The sequence below is a fragment of the Pavona decussata genome, unplaced genomic scaffold (genome assembly GCF_977016875.1).
Source record: "Pavona decussata unplaced genomic scaffold, jaPavDecu1.1 SCAFFOLD_155, whole genome shotgun sequence".
In the NCBI taxonomy this organism is placed as follows: Eukaryota; Metazoa; Cnidaria; class Anthozoa; order Scleractinia; family Agariciidae; genus Pavona; species Pavona decussata.
Window position 1 is genome coordinate 3,426,327 of NW_028145567.1, and position 17,761 is coordinate 3,444,087.

Here is a 17,761-nt window from a genome sequence, read left to right on the forward strand (position 1 = left end):
ACGTCATAATATCTGAGTTAGTTAATTGCTAAACAAATTACATATCATTGGCGTTAAAAGCTTAATAAAGGGTTCAGTAACCCGAACAAACTAAAAGGCCCGCACTGCGGCAAAAAGGCAACTTCAATAATCAGATGAGGGGGCACTATTTCAACTAGTTTATCAGCTATTGGCTCTGCTTGGGCCGAAATAGACGCTGGGTTCCTCCTTGCCCCTCTCCGCACTATCCGGCTAGAATGCCACCACTGATGATCAGTATAAGATTGAAACAAATTCATGGCATTGAAATTAGATGCCGTCCATATGGGCTGGATTATAAACGACAACAAGGTTCCTAGCAGAGAAACACTTCCTTATTTTAAACTCTTGAAATACACAGCTAACCTATTTTCTTAAAGTTGACATTTTTGTTTTCCTTTCTTCAAGATGTTCATAAGTTTCCAGTTATGAACATCGTGCATCTTTCTAACATTAAAATCAATTACAGATTTATAATATATATCATAAGGTTGCATGCTAAGTCTTCTGCACGGATGGGAAAGGGAAAAATTTCTCGGTAACTTCTGTACAAACACTGGACACATGCCCAGAAGGAATGCCAGCCAAAGAATAGCCGTAGACCTACAAACCAAGACTGTCCTCCCAATTCCCCCGGTTCAACACGAGACGTTTTACAAACTCAGGTTAGAATCTCATAGATCTTACAGTCTACTGGAGACATTAAACAACAGGATTTAGCCAAAAATGTTTTATTTTATTTTAATCTTCAAATCTTGGAGGGTTGTCTTCACCCATAACAATGAAATGTAGATTTGCATTACACGTAAGTTACCAAAGTGAAAACATATTCCATTTCTTGTTTTAAATTATTTTTGGTTAAATAGCAGTGAATGGCGCCCGTGCGGGTAAATAACTACCATTGTTTTGTAATTTACTTGTATGTTTTTAACTACCTACTATATGTAATTCAACGGTTTCTGACAAACTGAATTTTCTCTGACTTCATTCGTTGCCAGTGCTCAACTTTCACGGCCAGGGTGCAAAATTTACAAACTAAAAAGTCACAGATACTGAACACGCATAATTACAATCATGAAGGTAGAAAGAAGGCTATATTGATTGGCGAAGACGTCTCACGTCATCTCAGACACAAGCAAAAACTAACGCCACTGCAGTCAGAACAACGAGTGTCCAGAGTTGTCCTTGAGAAGCTGATGCAGCTGATGTACTGCCTAACAGGAGTTGTTTGACAGGTTTATTGGGCGGTGATGCGCTCACATTCATTGAATGTCAGAAGACGATTTCAAAGGAGGCCGGCTGGTCGGCTCTGAATCTGTAAGAAACATGGTTGAAACATTGTACGTTAGTTTTCTTTCTCAGCTGAAGCTACAATAGTCATCAGTCGATCACCGAGAGAGCTACGGGTGATAGTTTGAAGAGAGTTAATCATTAGTGTACTACTTGTAGGTTCTGTTTACACTTGCCTTATGCTGTTAAACTTGACTGGTGCAAATCCAAAGAGAGGATCAGTTTTGCTGGTCCCCGCCGAATTCTACCGGGACACCTCTCAGGGCGAACAAAAAGAGCTAGGCTAAAGGACTCCGAATTAGAGGGAGTCGCTTGTAGTAACAGGCAGACAAGTGACTGAATGCGGATTTGAAAATCGTCCAGCCAACCAGATTGTGTCGGACTTGGAGGGTTGTCTTCCTTACAGGGGTGTCTACTTTGAAAGAGTTCGCTAAAATCAAAAATACCACAAATTAAATAGCAACTACCTGGAGAATTAACTAAAATCTGGATCGTCGCTTTCTTAGTCGTCATGTCTGTCAACTCTGCCTTGCTTGTCATCTTGATGCCGTTATCCTTCCTCTGAATTCCAGTTAGCATCAAAGAGCCATCTATAACCTTCAACCTGCTCCAGAAAGCTGGCATTGGCCGGTTGTTGTTTCTCATGTCGGTAGTTGCACCCCGTTTAGTGTTGATGTACGCGAACTCTGTTCTGTTTGCGTCTTTAAGCCATATTTCCTTCAGTTGTTTCGGTGGGTAAATGTCAAACAAAACCCTGGTCAAGTTGAGTTTACCATCTATCTTAGTCTCCACACCTATAAAGGTAAAAGAGAAGAGGTAAAATTATTAGGCAAGGTCAAAGCTGGTCTCCATTATGCTTTGCTAAAAAAAATAAGGCATATTTGGTCTTATCAGCCAGCTGCTGTTGCTTATAGCTAAATAAACAAATGAATCGAAACTGTTTGGGTTACAGTTAATTAAATACAAGTTACAGCTACAACTGATGATCCCCTACACCACATCAAGTCACCCCTTCTTTAAGTTTAACACATCAGCGTGTTCTTGTTTTAGCATAATGATCTCGCTCGTTTCCTAGCAAATGTTTCTCATATATATCCCGTTCGTTGGACTTGCAAAAAGAGGACTTTTTTGAAGGTGAGCGCCTAACTATACTCCACAAAAGCGGGACTTTGAGAAAGGCTGCCCTTTCATTTGGCAGTCAATAAGTCTCCAGTTCACAACTTTTGATATATGTGGAAAAGGGCCAGTTAAAGCCTTTCTTCAAGTACAGGCTTAATTAAAAGTCATTTTTCAACATTGGTAAGGGACTCAACCTTTGGTAGGCCGTGGTAAGGTTCCGGCAAGAACACCTCAACAGCTTGAGCAAGCTTAAGTAAACATTGAAGACCATAACAGTTTGACTAGACTTACAGACATTGGTGAAATCCACTTTAAAAATACTTTTACGGTCTTTTCGGTCCGTCAAGACAACCTCAAACTGGAACTGGATGGGGTCTCTGCTGGTGTTTTGGCGTTCCACGGTTAAGCTCTGATCATTAGCTCCTCTCGATACTCGTGTGCCATCTGATAACACTGGAATCAGTACCCCACAGCGGGCCATTGCCTTGTTACAGTAAACTACGTCGGTCCACTCTGAGCCGTCAGAGCATCGGTATTTCCAGTACAGGTCAAAAATCAAGTCCTTCTTCACGGGTTCCACAGGTATGGTTAGCAAACCATGGGAGCACGCTGTCAGTTCTGTGTGGGCTATTGCCGGTTCTGTTGCTATAATTCCTGAAAAGTAGCAGGGTGATATAATTTGTAAAGATATTCTGGATGTATGAAAATTTTTGTCAATAATGCGTAAAAGCTGAATGTATAGTGTAGCCATTGTGATAAAAATGTTCTGGTTTTTAGACGGTCCGGCGATGATATTGGGAGCGAGTGACCTCGGCGCGTTGGACAGAGACCTAATTGGAGTGGATAGAATAAATAAATGGCAGAATATAACGGGCTAGCAGACACAATGGTTATCTGTATTGCAGCAATAGGCCATTTTACAGTTGTGTGTTTAGTGACCTGGCCTAGGATTGAAAGCGAGGCTGGGGGTGACCTTGTTACAAGGAATGCCCGCAGGGCAGGCCGTGTCTAGGTTTGGGTTGCTATCTTTTTTTTTTCTTCCTCGGTGTCACAAATCGACAAATTAATTTATGCATTAAAATATGTCCTCCCCTAGTAGGGATGTATTGTTCTGATTGTCTTCAACAGAAGCGGCCCAATCAAAATCTATTATTTAGGCATATATCACGAGAGAGGGGACCCACTCATCCCTTCCTGTGTGACGTCAAATCATCATTTGATTTATTCATTAAACCTACATTAAATTTTGCCCTCTCCCAGAAGGGATTTATTGTTCTGATTGTCTTCAACGAAAACGACCCGATCAAAATCCATTATCGGCGCGTATATTACGGAGCAGGGCACCCACTCATCTCTACCTGTGTGACGTCAATGCAAATCATCATTTAGAGGGTTGTTTTCGTTCAATGGTGGCCTCATGTATGAATTTAAGACTCTGATCTGCCGTTTTCAGAGAGAAAACAAACCTTTTTTAAGCGGTAAATCGAAATAATAACTTCTAGGTAGTACTCGACAGTTGAAACGGTGGAAGTTGGGAGAGTTGACAGGGAAGAAATTCCGCTTTCAAAAACAAATCGAATAATCAACGCGAAGGATTAGGGCTAGAGGAGGCCAGACCAGTTCAGCGGGGTCATGACGTTATTGCAGAGTTATTTCTGGTATGATTCCTAGTAACACAACAATAAGTATCACGCAATATATCTGAATAAAACCATTCAGACAATTATTTCAATTGCCAAGGGAGGATAGTTTTTAAATATCTGCGAAACATACCATGGGAAAAATTGGGGCTACATTAAGCATTCCGTGTTAATGCCATTAGCCGGGCATCTTGTTTTGATACAAACCTCACCGTTTTTCACATGGTAGCACAAGAAGAGAATGATCTACACATGAAAAGCAGTGAGGTTTGTATCAAAACAAGGTCACCCCCAGCCTCGCTTCCAATCCAAGGCCAAGTCACTAAGCACACAACTGTAAAATGGCCTATTGTCGGGAATATCACAATCGAAATGTTATTCGCATTAACCAGGGGAACCCAAGAACCGATTTATACAAAACACTCGTGGGTTGCGTGTCAGAGAGCGGAGAAACCTGGACTAGACGAGTGCATTCCCAGACTATTTTATGGCCTTTTAAATGCATATTTATATGAGCAAAGGCCTAACTTACACATTTGCATAAGCCAATTTACACGTTACAATTTGTCGACCGATTTCTTTTCCTGTTGGCGTAGCGCGGGGTCAGTGAAAATCGACCTGATTAAAAAAAAAATGTAGCACTGCCACGTGTGCAAAGTATCAGTCATTTTCTTTGTTTCTTCCTGGCAAGTTTTTTAGCATGTCCGAAGTTTATTCCATCGCAGTTTATTGAAGTCCTTTGAATTTTATTCACATTTATGCCATTGCGCATATGCCACACATGACATTCCAATCCTAGCGGTATGCGGGATGTTCGTCCCATGAACCTAGTTTAATGGTCTTAGCTCCCTCGAGTCTCGTGTAGCTCAGTGGTAGAGCATCCGAACTAGTAATCGGAAGGTCTTAGATTTGACTCCTGATAGCAGCACTCGTATTTTTTTTCGAGTATGCCTGTGTCACTTACTGAATAATACATCATTCTCATGCACGAAGTTGTTCGCGTCTCTGGGATTTCGCGTACTATGTAGTTGGCTTTTTTACGCCGCCGAGCAATGCAATAAAAAGTAAAAGCCTCTGTTAGCTTCTGTTAGCAGGGTAAACATCCACACTATCCATTCTATCTATTTACGAAATGCAAACGTCAAATCTTTGAAATAATCTTTAGTTCTTAACCGTTGGTTCAGTTCTTTCTTCTTAAAATGGTCAACTCCATATTCATTTGAAAAAGAAAAAACAGTCAGTGTTCCATACCATAGAACCTCTATATGCAAGCGCGTCCTTCGTGTATCTAATGTCGAATCTAGGTATCAATAAACAATGTTTACCCCGTAACGAATAACCGTTACAACTTTCTACAAAACTTCTACTAAGTGGGAATTTGCTATGAATTAATGTCAGCCTGCCTGTGATAATGTTGTGTTAAATGAAGTCCACAATTTAAACACAAGTATTGTAGTAAAAGAATCCTGGGTTCCAGTTCGGCACGTGGGATTCAAACAAAGTGAATTGAGATCACTTACCAAAACACAGAAGGAAAAATATCATCAAAGGATCCATCGTTTTCTTCATTTCATGCAGAAGTTACTGTTCGCGTCCTTGCTCTGATAAATTTTGAAGACAAATCGATCTGGCCTTGGATATATATTGCATTTATCTGCTGCCGGGAAATTTTTTATTTATTTTTAGAGTGGTTCTTCAGAAAATCATTAGCCGAATCGCTTTTTGTCAAAACTCTGCATGACGTAAATTTTCCGACCCGTCTGTCGACCCGGATCATGGCGGAACATTCCGGAGTCTTTGAGCGCGTGATCTCGGAACATGACACAGAACAAACTAAGTTAATGAAAAATGTATGTGAAAACTAAACATCAGAGTCCTTGTAATAGACTTTGAAGAGAAATCGAGCTCGCTTTGGATATTTATCTCATACTGAGAAATATTTACTTTTATTTTTAACATCATCCGGTAAATTCCCAGAATCCATATCTGGGATAGATAGAGAGAGGGAGAGTTGGGGCAAGAGGAAGTCAAAACACCTAAGTTTACATGTAAACTTAGGTTGCCAAGTAACAACCAGTGTTTGAACCATATTAGTAGTGGTATATGGATCGCGGCAATCATATTTTTCCTGCCTGGTTTTATTTGCAGTGAATACGAGGGTAAACACTCGGGAAGGTGCCTAGACCTATGGTCCCGAAAAGGGTGCGCACCTGAAATGACTCTTTATTCTTTTGGTGGCTTCTTCATCTTATTTCTCTACATCCTTTTTTGTTTTCTATTTTCCGATTGTCAAAGGAATATATGTTAACCACACGTTTTTTTTTTTTTTTTTTTTTGTTGTTTTTTTTTTTGTTTTTGTTTTTTTCATGTGGAAACGGCTGGTTCGAGACATGGCTCCATGTAGGAGTAACGAAAGCTTGCCATAATATCCATGACTGTCACAGCCGAAATGACGAAATGCAAGCGTAAGCTTGTGCTGTGAATTAGTTCATTTATTCGGAATCAAAACATCGAGGTCGAGCTTAGCCTGAAGCTGTATTAATTCCTGATGATCAACGCGTACCAGTATATTGCGTCAAATGGAAACTGCGTGAGCAGGTATTTGTATCTTTTATTCGACACATTGAAACACTGCCCATTTATGGTCATGGTGCACTGAAAATTCCTCATCCGCTGATCCTGCGATATACACTATTTCGTGGGTCGGACCGACTCACGAAAGGGTGTTACTACACCATTTGTGTTTATATTCTTATGGTAGATTTTATGTAAGCAAACGGAACGTAAGGAATGCAATACACTGACTGTGTTTTGTTATCAATGTGTTGAATAATAAAACAATTATCCTCCTCAATCTTGTGGGGCCTTCGGCGTCGTGGGTTTAGTATCAGGCGTTATAACATAGCGCGCGTACGTGCTTCCCTTTCTAATTCGTGTTGGCGTCATCATGGTACATTTCTCAACGAACGCACGGCCGTGTGTCCATAAGATGACGCCGCAATTCAGACAAACTCGGGTTTCTGTCGCGAAAAATTAAAATTAAAAAAATAAAGAAAAAAAGATTTAACATAACATACATAACACAATATTTTATTCTGGAAATCAAGTAATCAACAAAACACTTCCTGAAAGGACAAATCATGAGCTTAACCCTACCTAAAACTATAGTTAATGGAGTGATTGGTTATGCGGAGCCAAGCCAGTAAAAACCGCAATGATGCACCGTGCTACGATTTACGTTGGAAGGCGCGCCGCGACCGTGCACAATCCTTTGTTTTAACGTTGACACTAAAGTCGAATATCTTAACCGAAACGTTTATATTAGTCAGTTGCTCCAACACATTTCAAAATCTATTGTGGCTTGTTCACGGTCAAGGCCAAAAATGTTAACAAAAACATGTAACAAAGAAGTTTGTTATGCTTCATAACCATTGCCTCTTATTAACTATGATAACACGATTTCTCCAAATAAACATTCTAACATCTAAAACAATTCTTCTTCATCGTTTTTTTAAACAATGGCTGATTCGGTTGGCGATATTGTCAGTGAAATATGGAGCAAACAAGCAATATGCGCAGAAGCCTTTTATCATGAAAATTCTTGGATAGTCAGTCCGATACAGTTTGTGTGAATAAAAACTGTGCGGGGGCGAAAGCTCCAGGGCGTATTAAGCAGGACAAAGGAAGCGATAAACCTGTATACAAAAATAGCTGACATTTAAATATTCTTTTTTTTGCATTCAAATTAACCTTACTAACTTCGTTCTTCATTCTTGGGTTCAAAAATCAAAAGAATATTTCACCTTGAACAAGGCTAGTGAGTCAAATTTGATTGCAGACAAAAGAAAAGGTCTATGGTCTAAGACAGGCTAGCGTGAGAGGTAATTAAATACCACCGTAAATTTCGTGTATTGATCACCTAAATTCCTAGAATTTGAATGGCCACAATTAAAGTACTGCACCCCATATCATCTCCATGTACCGCTTACAATATCATCTCACAGTTAATAATAATGATTATACTTTTTTTAAAAATAATTATTTATTTGCAAAACTACATTACTTACATTACGGGCTAAATTTAACAAATAGATTGCCGTGCGTCTGTTCAGTAATAGAACACAGATGACGTCAAAATTTGGTAAGAACAAAAAAGGAGCACACGAGCCGCAGGCGAGTGTGTCACTGATGTTCTTACCACATTTTGACGTCTTCTATGATTTATTTCTGAACAGAGGCACGGAAACTTGGAATCTATTTGTTTTATACAATAAACAGAAAGGAAACACAACAAACTTGCCTCGTAGCACTTGACTGTTCGATTTGTGCCAGTTCAGGCATTTTCAAAGTCACCAAAGCTACTTTCCTTCTCGGCTCCTTCTTTTCTTCTTTATCGTACTTGTAAACAGCTTCCTCTAATTTTTTTCCGAGGCCTTCCCTTGCTCAAAGCAGAATAATCGAGTAAATATTTTCAAAACTGTGAGCCTTTTCGTAGCGATAACAGCTGTTTTGAAGATTTGTTCCAGTTTAGGCATTTTCAATTGACAAGAACACTTTCGCCTTGGTTTCTTCTTTATCCTGTTTGTAAACAGCTCCTGCTAAACTTCTCTCGAGGCCTTCACTTGCTCAATTCGAAATAATCTCGCAAAAATTTCAAAACCGCGCGCCATGTTGGACAAAACAAAGAAAACAATTTTCCTGTGACGTCATTCGTGTTTCTGTACTCTAATAGATCATGGGCAACGACCAATCACAGCGTGCGTAGTATTCAGTGCAATGTATAAACATTACTACACAATACAGTATTCTACGTACAATACAGTACTTACTGGTTATTTACACTTGTCTACTAACAATACAAGACTCTTCTTACAATTCAACACATACCAGACAGTAAAATGTCTGTCGCTCCTTACAATTACGACTACTTACAATATATACTAACTTACAACTAAATTTAAACTACCTACTATGATTATACTTATATTGCGCCGATATCAACAATAGCTATATATCGAACGTTTAAAACTATAAACCTACTCAGAGTACTAAAACTATACAAACCGCAAAAAGATTACATAAAAGCTTTCTGGAATAAATCTTCAGTGACTTCTAAAAATTGGTAACAGAAGGGCTACTTGTTATCGCAAAAGGCAACGACTTACAAAGTTTAGGAGCAGTAACAGTAAAAGAACGATCTCCTATATAATGTGACGAGAGTCCTAGAATGGACAGTATTAAGTAACAGCCCATCACGATCGGAGCGGCTACATGGCAATATTGTAGCATTTTGAACCCTTGGCAGCTTGTTAAGCTGATAGGCTGGCAAGCCATAAAGTAGACTCGTTTACAATAGTCAACGCGCGACTAGAAACAAATAAGTGAAAGAGCATGTCAGTGGACTGCCTAGAAAGATCTTTAATATTGCATCTTGTATTGTACAAGCAATAAAAGTATCACAACAAGTGTTATTTACATGGGAATTTATTTACCATTACACCAACCTCTCGTATTGATCGTTATCAGCCGTAATTCATTAAAAGAGTAAGTCTACCCACGTCAAGTTTTCACCTTGACTAGTTACGCGGGATGCCCTGAAGGGGCATACCGTGTCTAAAAACGGGTCGATTTCTTTTTTTTCTTCCTCGTAGTCACAAATCGGTACATTAATTTATTCATTGAACTCTCCCCTCTCCTACTCGGGATGTATTGTTCTGATTGTCTTCAACAACAGCAGGCCAATCAAAATCCATTCTTGTCGCTTATATCGCGAGGGAGGGGACCCACTCACCCCTACCTGTGTGACGTCAATGCGTCATTTGATATATTTATTAAAGACGGATTAAGTCGCGCCATATTGTTTTAACATGTTCTGGACTCAAGTGTGCCGTTTTCAAAGGGAAATTTCACCATTTTGAAGCGGTAAATCGAAAGAATAACTTCTAAGAAGCACCCGACACGTAAAACGGTGGAAATTGGTGAGTTCTTAGTGAAGGAATCGTGCTTTGTTTGACAGTCTTAGGCCACGACGCGAGACAGAAAAGAGGTCATTGAGAACCTTACGTTATCGTAATGGAATTTGACAAATTTCCGCTGATAGTCTGAGTCGCGTAACACACGGAAAACAGCGTAACGCGATCGTCGTGACTCAAACTATTCCATTAGCAAGGATAGTTTTATCAATCGGCGAAGCATACAGTTGGAATAAATTAATCAGCCCCAGCATCACGCGTAATGCCAGTATAGCAGGCATCTTGTTCATTAAACTCTCCCCTCTCCTACTCGGGATGTATTGTTCTGATTGTCTTCAACAACAGCAGGCCAATCAAAATCCATTCTTGTCGCTTATATCGCGAGGGAGGGGACCCACTCACCCCTACCTGTGTGACGTCAATGCATCATTTGATATATTTATTAAAGACGGATTAAGTCGCGCCATATTGTTTTAACATGTTCTGGACTCAAGTGTGCCGTTTTCAAAGGAAAATTTCACCATTTTGAAGCGGTGAATCGAAAGAATAACTTCTAAGAAGCACCCGACCCGTAAAACGGTGGAAATTGGTGAGTTCTTAGTGAAGGAATCGTGCTTTGTTTGACAGTCTTAGGCCACGACGCGAGACAGAAAAGAGGTCTAAATCAGGAAGAAACAGTTTAAGGGGTCAAGTGATATCGGGATTACACTAAAGTATTGTGATTTTCTAGAAAGTTGCAATTACAGTGATAATCGTATATTACTACTCATTGACGTAAAACAGATTGGCATCAAGTCAACAACAAGATGCCTGCTATACTGGCATTACCCGTGATGCTGGGGCTGATTCATTTATTCCAACTGTATGCTTCGCCGATTGATAAAACTATCCTTGCAAATGGAATAGTTTAAGTCACGACGATCGCGTTACGTTGTTTTCCGTGTGTTACGCGACTCAGACTATCAGCGGAAATTTGTCAAATTCCATTACGATAACGTAAGCTTCTCAATTATAGGATCTGTGCCAGGATGCACCGTCACCGGCTTTGGTGGTCATACCTAAATCAGTAAAATCGAATGTATGCCCAAAGGTGTGAAAATTGTTAACTCGTAAAAATGTTAACCTTGACTAGTTGTTGATTTGATGCCAATCTGTTTACGTCGTAGTAAAATACAATTAGTGTATGTAATCAAATGGTGACGAGTGAAATTAGGAAATAATTTCACGCACGAGCATACCATTTGATTATCACTGTAATTGCAACTTTCTAGAAATCATAATACTTTAGTGTAATCCTGATATCAGTTGACCCCTTAAACTGTTTTTCCTGATTTATATAGCATTTGTGCCAAAATGCCTCGTCATCGGCTTTAGTGGTCATACCTGGATCAGTAAATTCGAATGTATGCCCAAAGATGTGACAATTGTTAACTCATAAAATCGGGGGAAGGCATGACTTCCCTACCAATTGCTTTACTGTGTTGAAAAATTCCACTTTGAAAATATGATTGGATAAGGCTCTAGCTGAAGTGAGAGAACGTGGGCAAAAAATATAACGTACTACAGTGTACGTGAAAATATTCCTTGATCTTTGTTTGCGGAGGCAGCTCTCTGTGCATCACTTAAGAACAAAAAGGGTTCCCCAAATTCGGATTTCCCACGCACATTTGTTTTAGTAAGCAATTTTAGATTACATTTTGCGGTAGACAACCGAAAATTTTTCACGTACGAACGTGTAAATGAACAAAGTTCAACTTGAGCGCCCATAGCCACTGCACCGTTCACCGGCCACACCTCTGAGGTATAAAATAATCATTAACTTTGGCGATAAGACATCAAAATAAGCCAATTTCGCCAACGCAATCCTTTCCACTCAAGACACCAATATCGATTTCTTTTACTTTCATTTTTAACCCTGTCAAAAGCATTACTGTCTATCGCATATTTGAGCATCACCAAATCAGTACGACTTGTTTACCAAAAATGGTTGAGTGATTTCACCTTCAGTCAACACTGCACGTTGGCATTCAACAAATACAGCACATAGTTACACTGCCCAACGATGGTCATGGTGCACTGATATTCGTCGAACGTCGTCAACAGATATCTTGCGATATACGTAATTTTGTGTGTCGGGGAGAAAAATGGGGCAAAATAAAGATCGTCCCTAGCTGCGCTTTGTTATCAATGTGTTGAAAAATAAAACAATTATCTTGGTCAATCTGCAGAATATTCCCTGATTTTAGCCAACTCGGCCTACGGCATCGTCGACTAAGTATCAGGCGATATTCCGCGCGATTTCGCAAGATAATTGCTAATTTTTTACACATGAAAAGATTTTTCTTTGGGAGGTGATCACGAGACACACTATATCTAGTTTATTTCTATTCAGTCTGCTTAGTTTTCTTCATTGCGAATACAAATAAACAAAACAACAGCAATTTTTGTGACCTTCCTCTCGCTTGCCTTATCCAAGTCACTCTTTATTGAACATCCAACTCATCGAGCTCTGCCTCCTCACCGCGGCAGGTTTGCGTGCTACAAACACGATTTCTTTACTATTTAAGGTTTTTTGCCCTTCCATTTCTCCCGAATTCCCTAACAACTCCGACTTTGTGACAATCCATTTTCGAGCCGTTTCAAGGCGGCTCTTTTCTCACCAAAACACAAAATATAAAGTCTATATATGGACATCAAATTCGTGTTCAAGTTGAACTTACTTGCGTGTGCGTATCATGTCAAAGACGCCACCAAAAAATGTTGATTTGGGAAACTTCTTCCGGTTAAATTGCATCTTGCAATGGTATGCAGAAGATATTGTCATTCGCGAAAGAAGAAATGACATGTAAAGATACCACAGTGGAACGCGTTTTCGTACACGGTCACTTTCAAATTCGCCATGCGTCGCTTTCCCAGAGTGAAATATTAAAATTCGTGCTCTTTATTTTCGCCATTTGAGGCAGATTTGGGATGATAGCTTTTTTCTTATCCGATGATCGAATAATTTTTTTGTCGTTTCAGTTGTTATCGAAATTATTAAATTTTCACTATGTTGCAAGCACAGTTATTTCCAAAAGCAATTTTATTAGCCGCATCTTAAGCGTTTGCAATCAGTTCTTTCGAGCAAATTTTCACCTAGCAATGCGGCGTCCTTTACAAGACATTCTTCATTCGGTTCTTTGTTACCTCAGATCGCTGTACAAGGTATACATATACAGTGCACAGACCTTAATCTCAGTAATTTAAACTTTTGATGTTGGCCCGAAAAAATAACTATAAATGAACTTTATTGGCTTGTACAGTTACGGGTAGACCCAGTAGTTTACATTGTAGGCCGAAAATCATAATAAAATAAGGAAATGGTAAAGCCTATTTGTAATTGATCAAATATAAAAATTTCATCGTCAGAACTGAGTTAAGAAGGTAAAAAGTTAAATATTGCTATCCAGCACAATACAAACGATATTAGACGCACTCGCATGAAATGTTCGGAGAGCCGCGTTTGAGCGGCATTTCGGCACAGCCAAAGCATTATTGAAAGAAGATCGACTATTATAACCATGGGTATTTTTCACATAAGGTCTATAATTTGTGAAATTATAGTAAAAAAGCCAAGATTTGTATTGACTAATAATTATGACAACCTGCGCTTAAATTCCATGATATGGGGGCTGAAATGAATCGAGAGAAATACAGGGAGGGGTACCAAAGAGCTATCTTTTCGCCAACTCAGGAGGGGTAGCTTGCGTGATAAATTCCCCTACGGGTCCCCCACGGAAACGAATGTGAAAGCGGAAATACTCACGCAAGTGAGAATGCCGGGGGTATTTCCCTTGATTTGCTAAGTTCAGCCAATATTGCGGCAAGGTCGTAACCTTGTACACTCAACAATGTTTTAATACTTCTTTCTTAAATCAGAAGATAAACATTTCCCTTCCAAGACAAATACTCAGATACATATCAAAGAGTGCATATCAGACCATATCACACAGTTATAAAAAGATCATGCAGATGAGATTTCAAGATATTGATGTGTTAGCCCGCCAGTGAACTAAACACTAATTCATTTTTTGTTTAGCAGTTTAACTATATGAATTTTCATATATTCACTTTCATCGGTGTTTCATCTCATCACGGGCATAAAGTTACGAATTCACAAAATGACCAGCTCCCAGTTGGCTTGACAGCTCAGTTGGTAGAGCACTGCACCGGTAACGTAGAGGTCATGGGTTCGAATCCCGTTCAAGCCTGAATTTTTTCAGGCTTTCTTTTGGCAACTGCTTAAGTTGCGTATATAACTGCGATGATCATTCACTTATACATTCAGCAATTAAAACTATACGGTCAACTCATTCCTTATAACTAATTGTCACACGTAAGACAAGACCTTCTAGTCCTACAACAAGAAATAAAACCACTCCGTACTTTTTATTTACATGGTTACTAGTAAATGATCTTCAATTCGGCGGGTTCTGGAACATGTCACAAGTGAAACAGGAATATACAGTAAAAACCGGTAACTGTGTTTGGAAGGACTACTGCGACAAAACAAAAGTACCGGATCCTGTAGTAAAGGATCTAATTAGCAACAAATTGTAGAACAAATAGTATAAAAATAAAAAAGCAAGGCTGATTTCACGGTCAATATTTCCGAAAGCCACGGCCTTTCTTCTTAGGGTATGTTTGAGACTGACCCTGTGGCAAGACGTTACAACAACAGTTACCTGAATATGAATCACTTACCTAACAGCAGAGTCCAAATCAGCGCGAAACATATGCTGCAGCAGACAGAATTCTTCATCTTTTGCTGATATATCCAAGAGTGGAGAGTTTGCGAGCGTTCTTTACCTTTATACTTAAAGGCACGTCTGCGTCACCATGGTAACCGGAAACGAAAATACACCCAGCTTATTGAGATTTGATTGCTTATCATTTATTGTTTCCTTCTTTGGTCTTAAACTTGGAATAACGAACCAGGAAAATAATCAGGGAAAGTTTCAGAATGAAGTTCTCATCTAGACCGGACTTCCGCCGCTGGGTTGAAGCGCGGTTTCATTTTTCCAGGCTGTGAATCGAGCCTAGTTCCAATCGAAATGCGTTGACTTTCCGCATTGTTTGGAAGCAAATTAAAGTGGTGATACAGCTATTCCTAGTAACTAGTAGTAAACGTAGATTAGTGAGTGCTTTCGAGTTTTCATAGCTTCAGACTTCAACAGCTCAGTAGTTGAACAAAACCTCGTCCTACCAGGTGAAAGATACCGCATAAGGGGGTCTTGTTTCACGCAATTCTGAGATACGTGATAATCATAAACCCTGTACTTGATCAGATAACGCATAGATGACGTCAACGTTAAGAAAAAAGAAGTGAGCTACAAGCTGCAGGCTTGCACAGACCCATGACAAAATGAAATCAGTATTTGTTTTATACACCACATACAATAACCAAGACATTTAACCACATTTCGTGAGGAAGGATCACCTTGACTGAGCCGAGTCAAAAACTTTCGAGCAAACTTTTAGACCACTACACAGACGCAACTTAAAATAGAGTATAATCCGATAGAATGAATCACTAACAATATTTTCAAAACTTACCTTTATTCAAGAAGAAATTTCTGACCCCAAAATATCACAGCATATCAGTCGCTTCGGCTGAAATTTGTGATCAATTACTCAACATTAGAACTCTGAAAACTTCTACATGATGGACGGTCATTTGCTTTCTCCAATGCAGGACTGCGGGATCGCTGGTTTTATTAAAGAATATCATTATCATTATCATTATCTTTTAATTAAAAGGGATTTGCTGAAGCAAAGACATGCAAAAATTACAGAACGGTTAGAACGGTTTCAAGTACTTGCGAAATGCACCAGCAAATTTGATTGCCTCATTCATGAGATGCTATTCATACGCAAACTGAAACCAGAACTGAACGTGCAAACTGATTCAATTCGCGCTAAAGTATTTGTTTAACCATCCATTAATATGTTAAGTTTCAGCTCTAGCCTATTTAAATATCCGCGTTCACAAACTGATTTTTTCCCTTGATAATGGAGACAAGATGACTCCGAAACGTCGAGCCTTAAATCTCTCTGTAATTTTTGCATTATCGTTATCATTATCATTATCATTATCATTATCATTTTCATTATCATTATCATTATAATTATTATTATTATTATTATATGATTAGCCGATACCCGATAACCCGTGAATATGCGTTTGTGGGAGCATGTTTACAGTTGCCCTCGCGATGATCTGCCAGCGTGAAGGCTTGGTTATTTAGCGCCACAATGAAATACGCGATCTACAGGCCGAGTTGCTTGACATGGTTTGCTATGATGTGCAAGTTGAACCGGCTTTACAACCTATTACAGGAGAAAAGCTTGCCAGAGGGACCGACCAAGCCACTGACATACGCCTTGACGTCCACTGTAGGAGTTTCTGGGAGAGACAGAGAGCTACATTTTTCGCTATAAGGGTGTGTCATCCCAACGCGTACTCGTATAGAGATCTTAGCCCCAAGCAAATTTACAGGATTCATGAAAATGAAAAGATATTTATTAATTTATTAATAATAATAATTATTGTTATTCTTACAGAAAGCTGCGCACTTATTTGTCATCCTTCGAAAAGAGTTGACATCTGCAGAAGGCACTACACAAGGTGACACCTTGGCAATGAGTCTCTATGCTATTAGCCTCCAACCGTTAATTACACGCTTAAATTCCTCAAGCCCTACAAAGCAATGCTGGTATGCTGATGATCCAGCAGGCGCTGGTACTCTGAGAGAGCTGAGGAAGTGGTGGGATGTGCTCAATGAAATGGGACCCAGCTTAGGATATTATCCGAATACTAAAAAATGCTGGATACCTACTAAACAGGGGGAAAGAGGACGCTGCAAGGGAAGTATTCCGTGATACTGCAATTAACATATCTACGCAAGGCCAGAAGCATCTGGGTGCTGTCCTAGGCTCTAGAACCTACCTAGAGGAGTACGTTCTTTTAATAAGAGAGAATTCAAAGACGCCATTCATTTGAGATATGACTGGCAAATAAGCTACAACCCGTCTACCTGTGCGCGTGGAGATGTTTTTGATGTAGACTACGCCATGGTATGCAGACGTGGAGGCTTCAAAATTCAAAGACATAATGAGCTGCGTGATCTGGAAGCCGAAATGCTAAAACCGGTACTTCAGAAGATAAACGGAGAAGTGCTGACACCCGATACAAACAGAGTAGCGGGTGCCCGGCTCGACATTCATGCTCGTGGCTTCTGGGAGCGGCAAGGTTTTGCTTTTTTTTTTATGTTAGGGTTTGTTACCCGAATGCAAAATCTTATAGAGGCCTCACGTCACCACAAAACAAATCTACCGCCAGCATGAGAGCGAGAAGAAGAGAATGTACCTCAGCAGGGTGCTAGAAGTTGAACAAGGCTCCTTCAATCCACTGGTATTTACTACCACCGGAGGAATTGCAGGTGAATGCATGAGATATCACAGTAGACTGGCTGAACTTTTATCAACCAAGAAGGGAGAGGATTACAGTACTACAATGTCGTGGATTCGCGCCAAAGTCTCATTCGCCGTCCTGAGGTCTGCGCTGCTTTGCTCGAGAGGCTCACGTTGTACGCGAAGAGCATCGCTGCACAGTACAGATACCGACTTTGAAATCGATAACCAACTAGCGAGATTTTAGAATTAGAACGTTTAACATTCTTC

General features: G+C 39.7%; 1 protein-coding gene across 3 annotated transcripts; it reads right to left on the bottom strand.

The window, feature by feature from the left end:
- Positions 1 to 256: 256 nt before the first annotated feature.
- On the bottom strand, positions 257 to 15,684 carry LOC146465916 (uncharacterized). Of its 3 annotated transcripts, XM_085128112.1 has the most exons (5): positions 15,635 to 15,684; positions 14,783 to 14,887; positions 2,719 to 3,081; positions 1,776 to 2,102; positions 257 to 1,333 (listed from the first exon to the last, which is right to left on the bottom strand). In XM_085128112.1, exons 2-5 carry the CDS (start codon positions 14,838 to 14,840, stop codon positions 1,281 to 1,283), a joined length of 801 nt encoding a protein of 266 aa, XP_084984238.1. In that variant the 5' UTR covers positions 14,841 to 14,887; positions 15,635 to 15,684; the 3' UTR covers positions 257 to 1,280. The 3 variants fall into 3 exon arrangements, with proteins under 3 accessions (XP_084984238.1, XP_084984239.1, XP_084984236.1); XM_085128113.1 differs by lacking the exons at positions 14,783 to 14,887; positions 15,635 to 15,684 and adding an exon at positions 5,588 to 5,715; XM_085128110.1 differs by lacking the exons at positions 14,783 to 14,887; positions 15,635 to 15,684 and having other exon boundaries at positions 2,719 to 3,336.
- Positions 15,685 to 17,761: the final 2,077 nt, after the last annotated feature.

Coding starts and splice junctions, on each gene's coding strand:
- LOC146465916 (XM_085128110.1), bottom strand. CDS start 3,178: ATGGCTACACTATACATTCAGCTTTTACGCATTATTGACAAAAATTTT. Junction 2,103..2,718: donor AGTGGATTTCACCAATGTCT/GTAAGTCTAGTC, acceptor TTACCTTTATAG/GTGTGGAGACTAAGATAGAT. Junction 1,334..1,775: donor GATTTTAGTTAATTCTCCAG/GTAGTTGCTATT, acceptor TGTTTCTTACAG/ATTCAGAGCCGACCAGCCGG.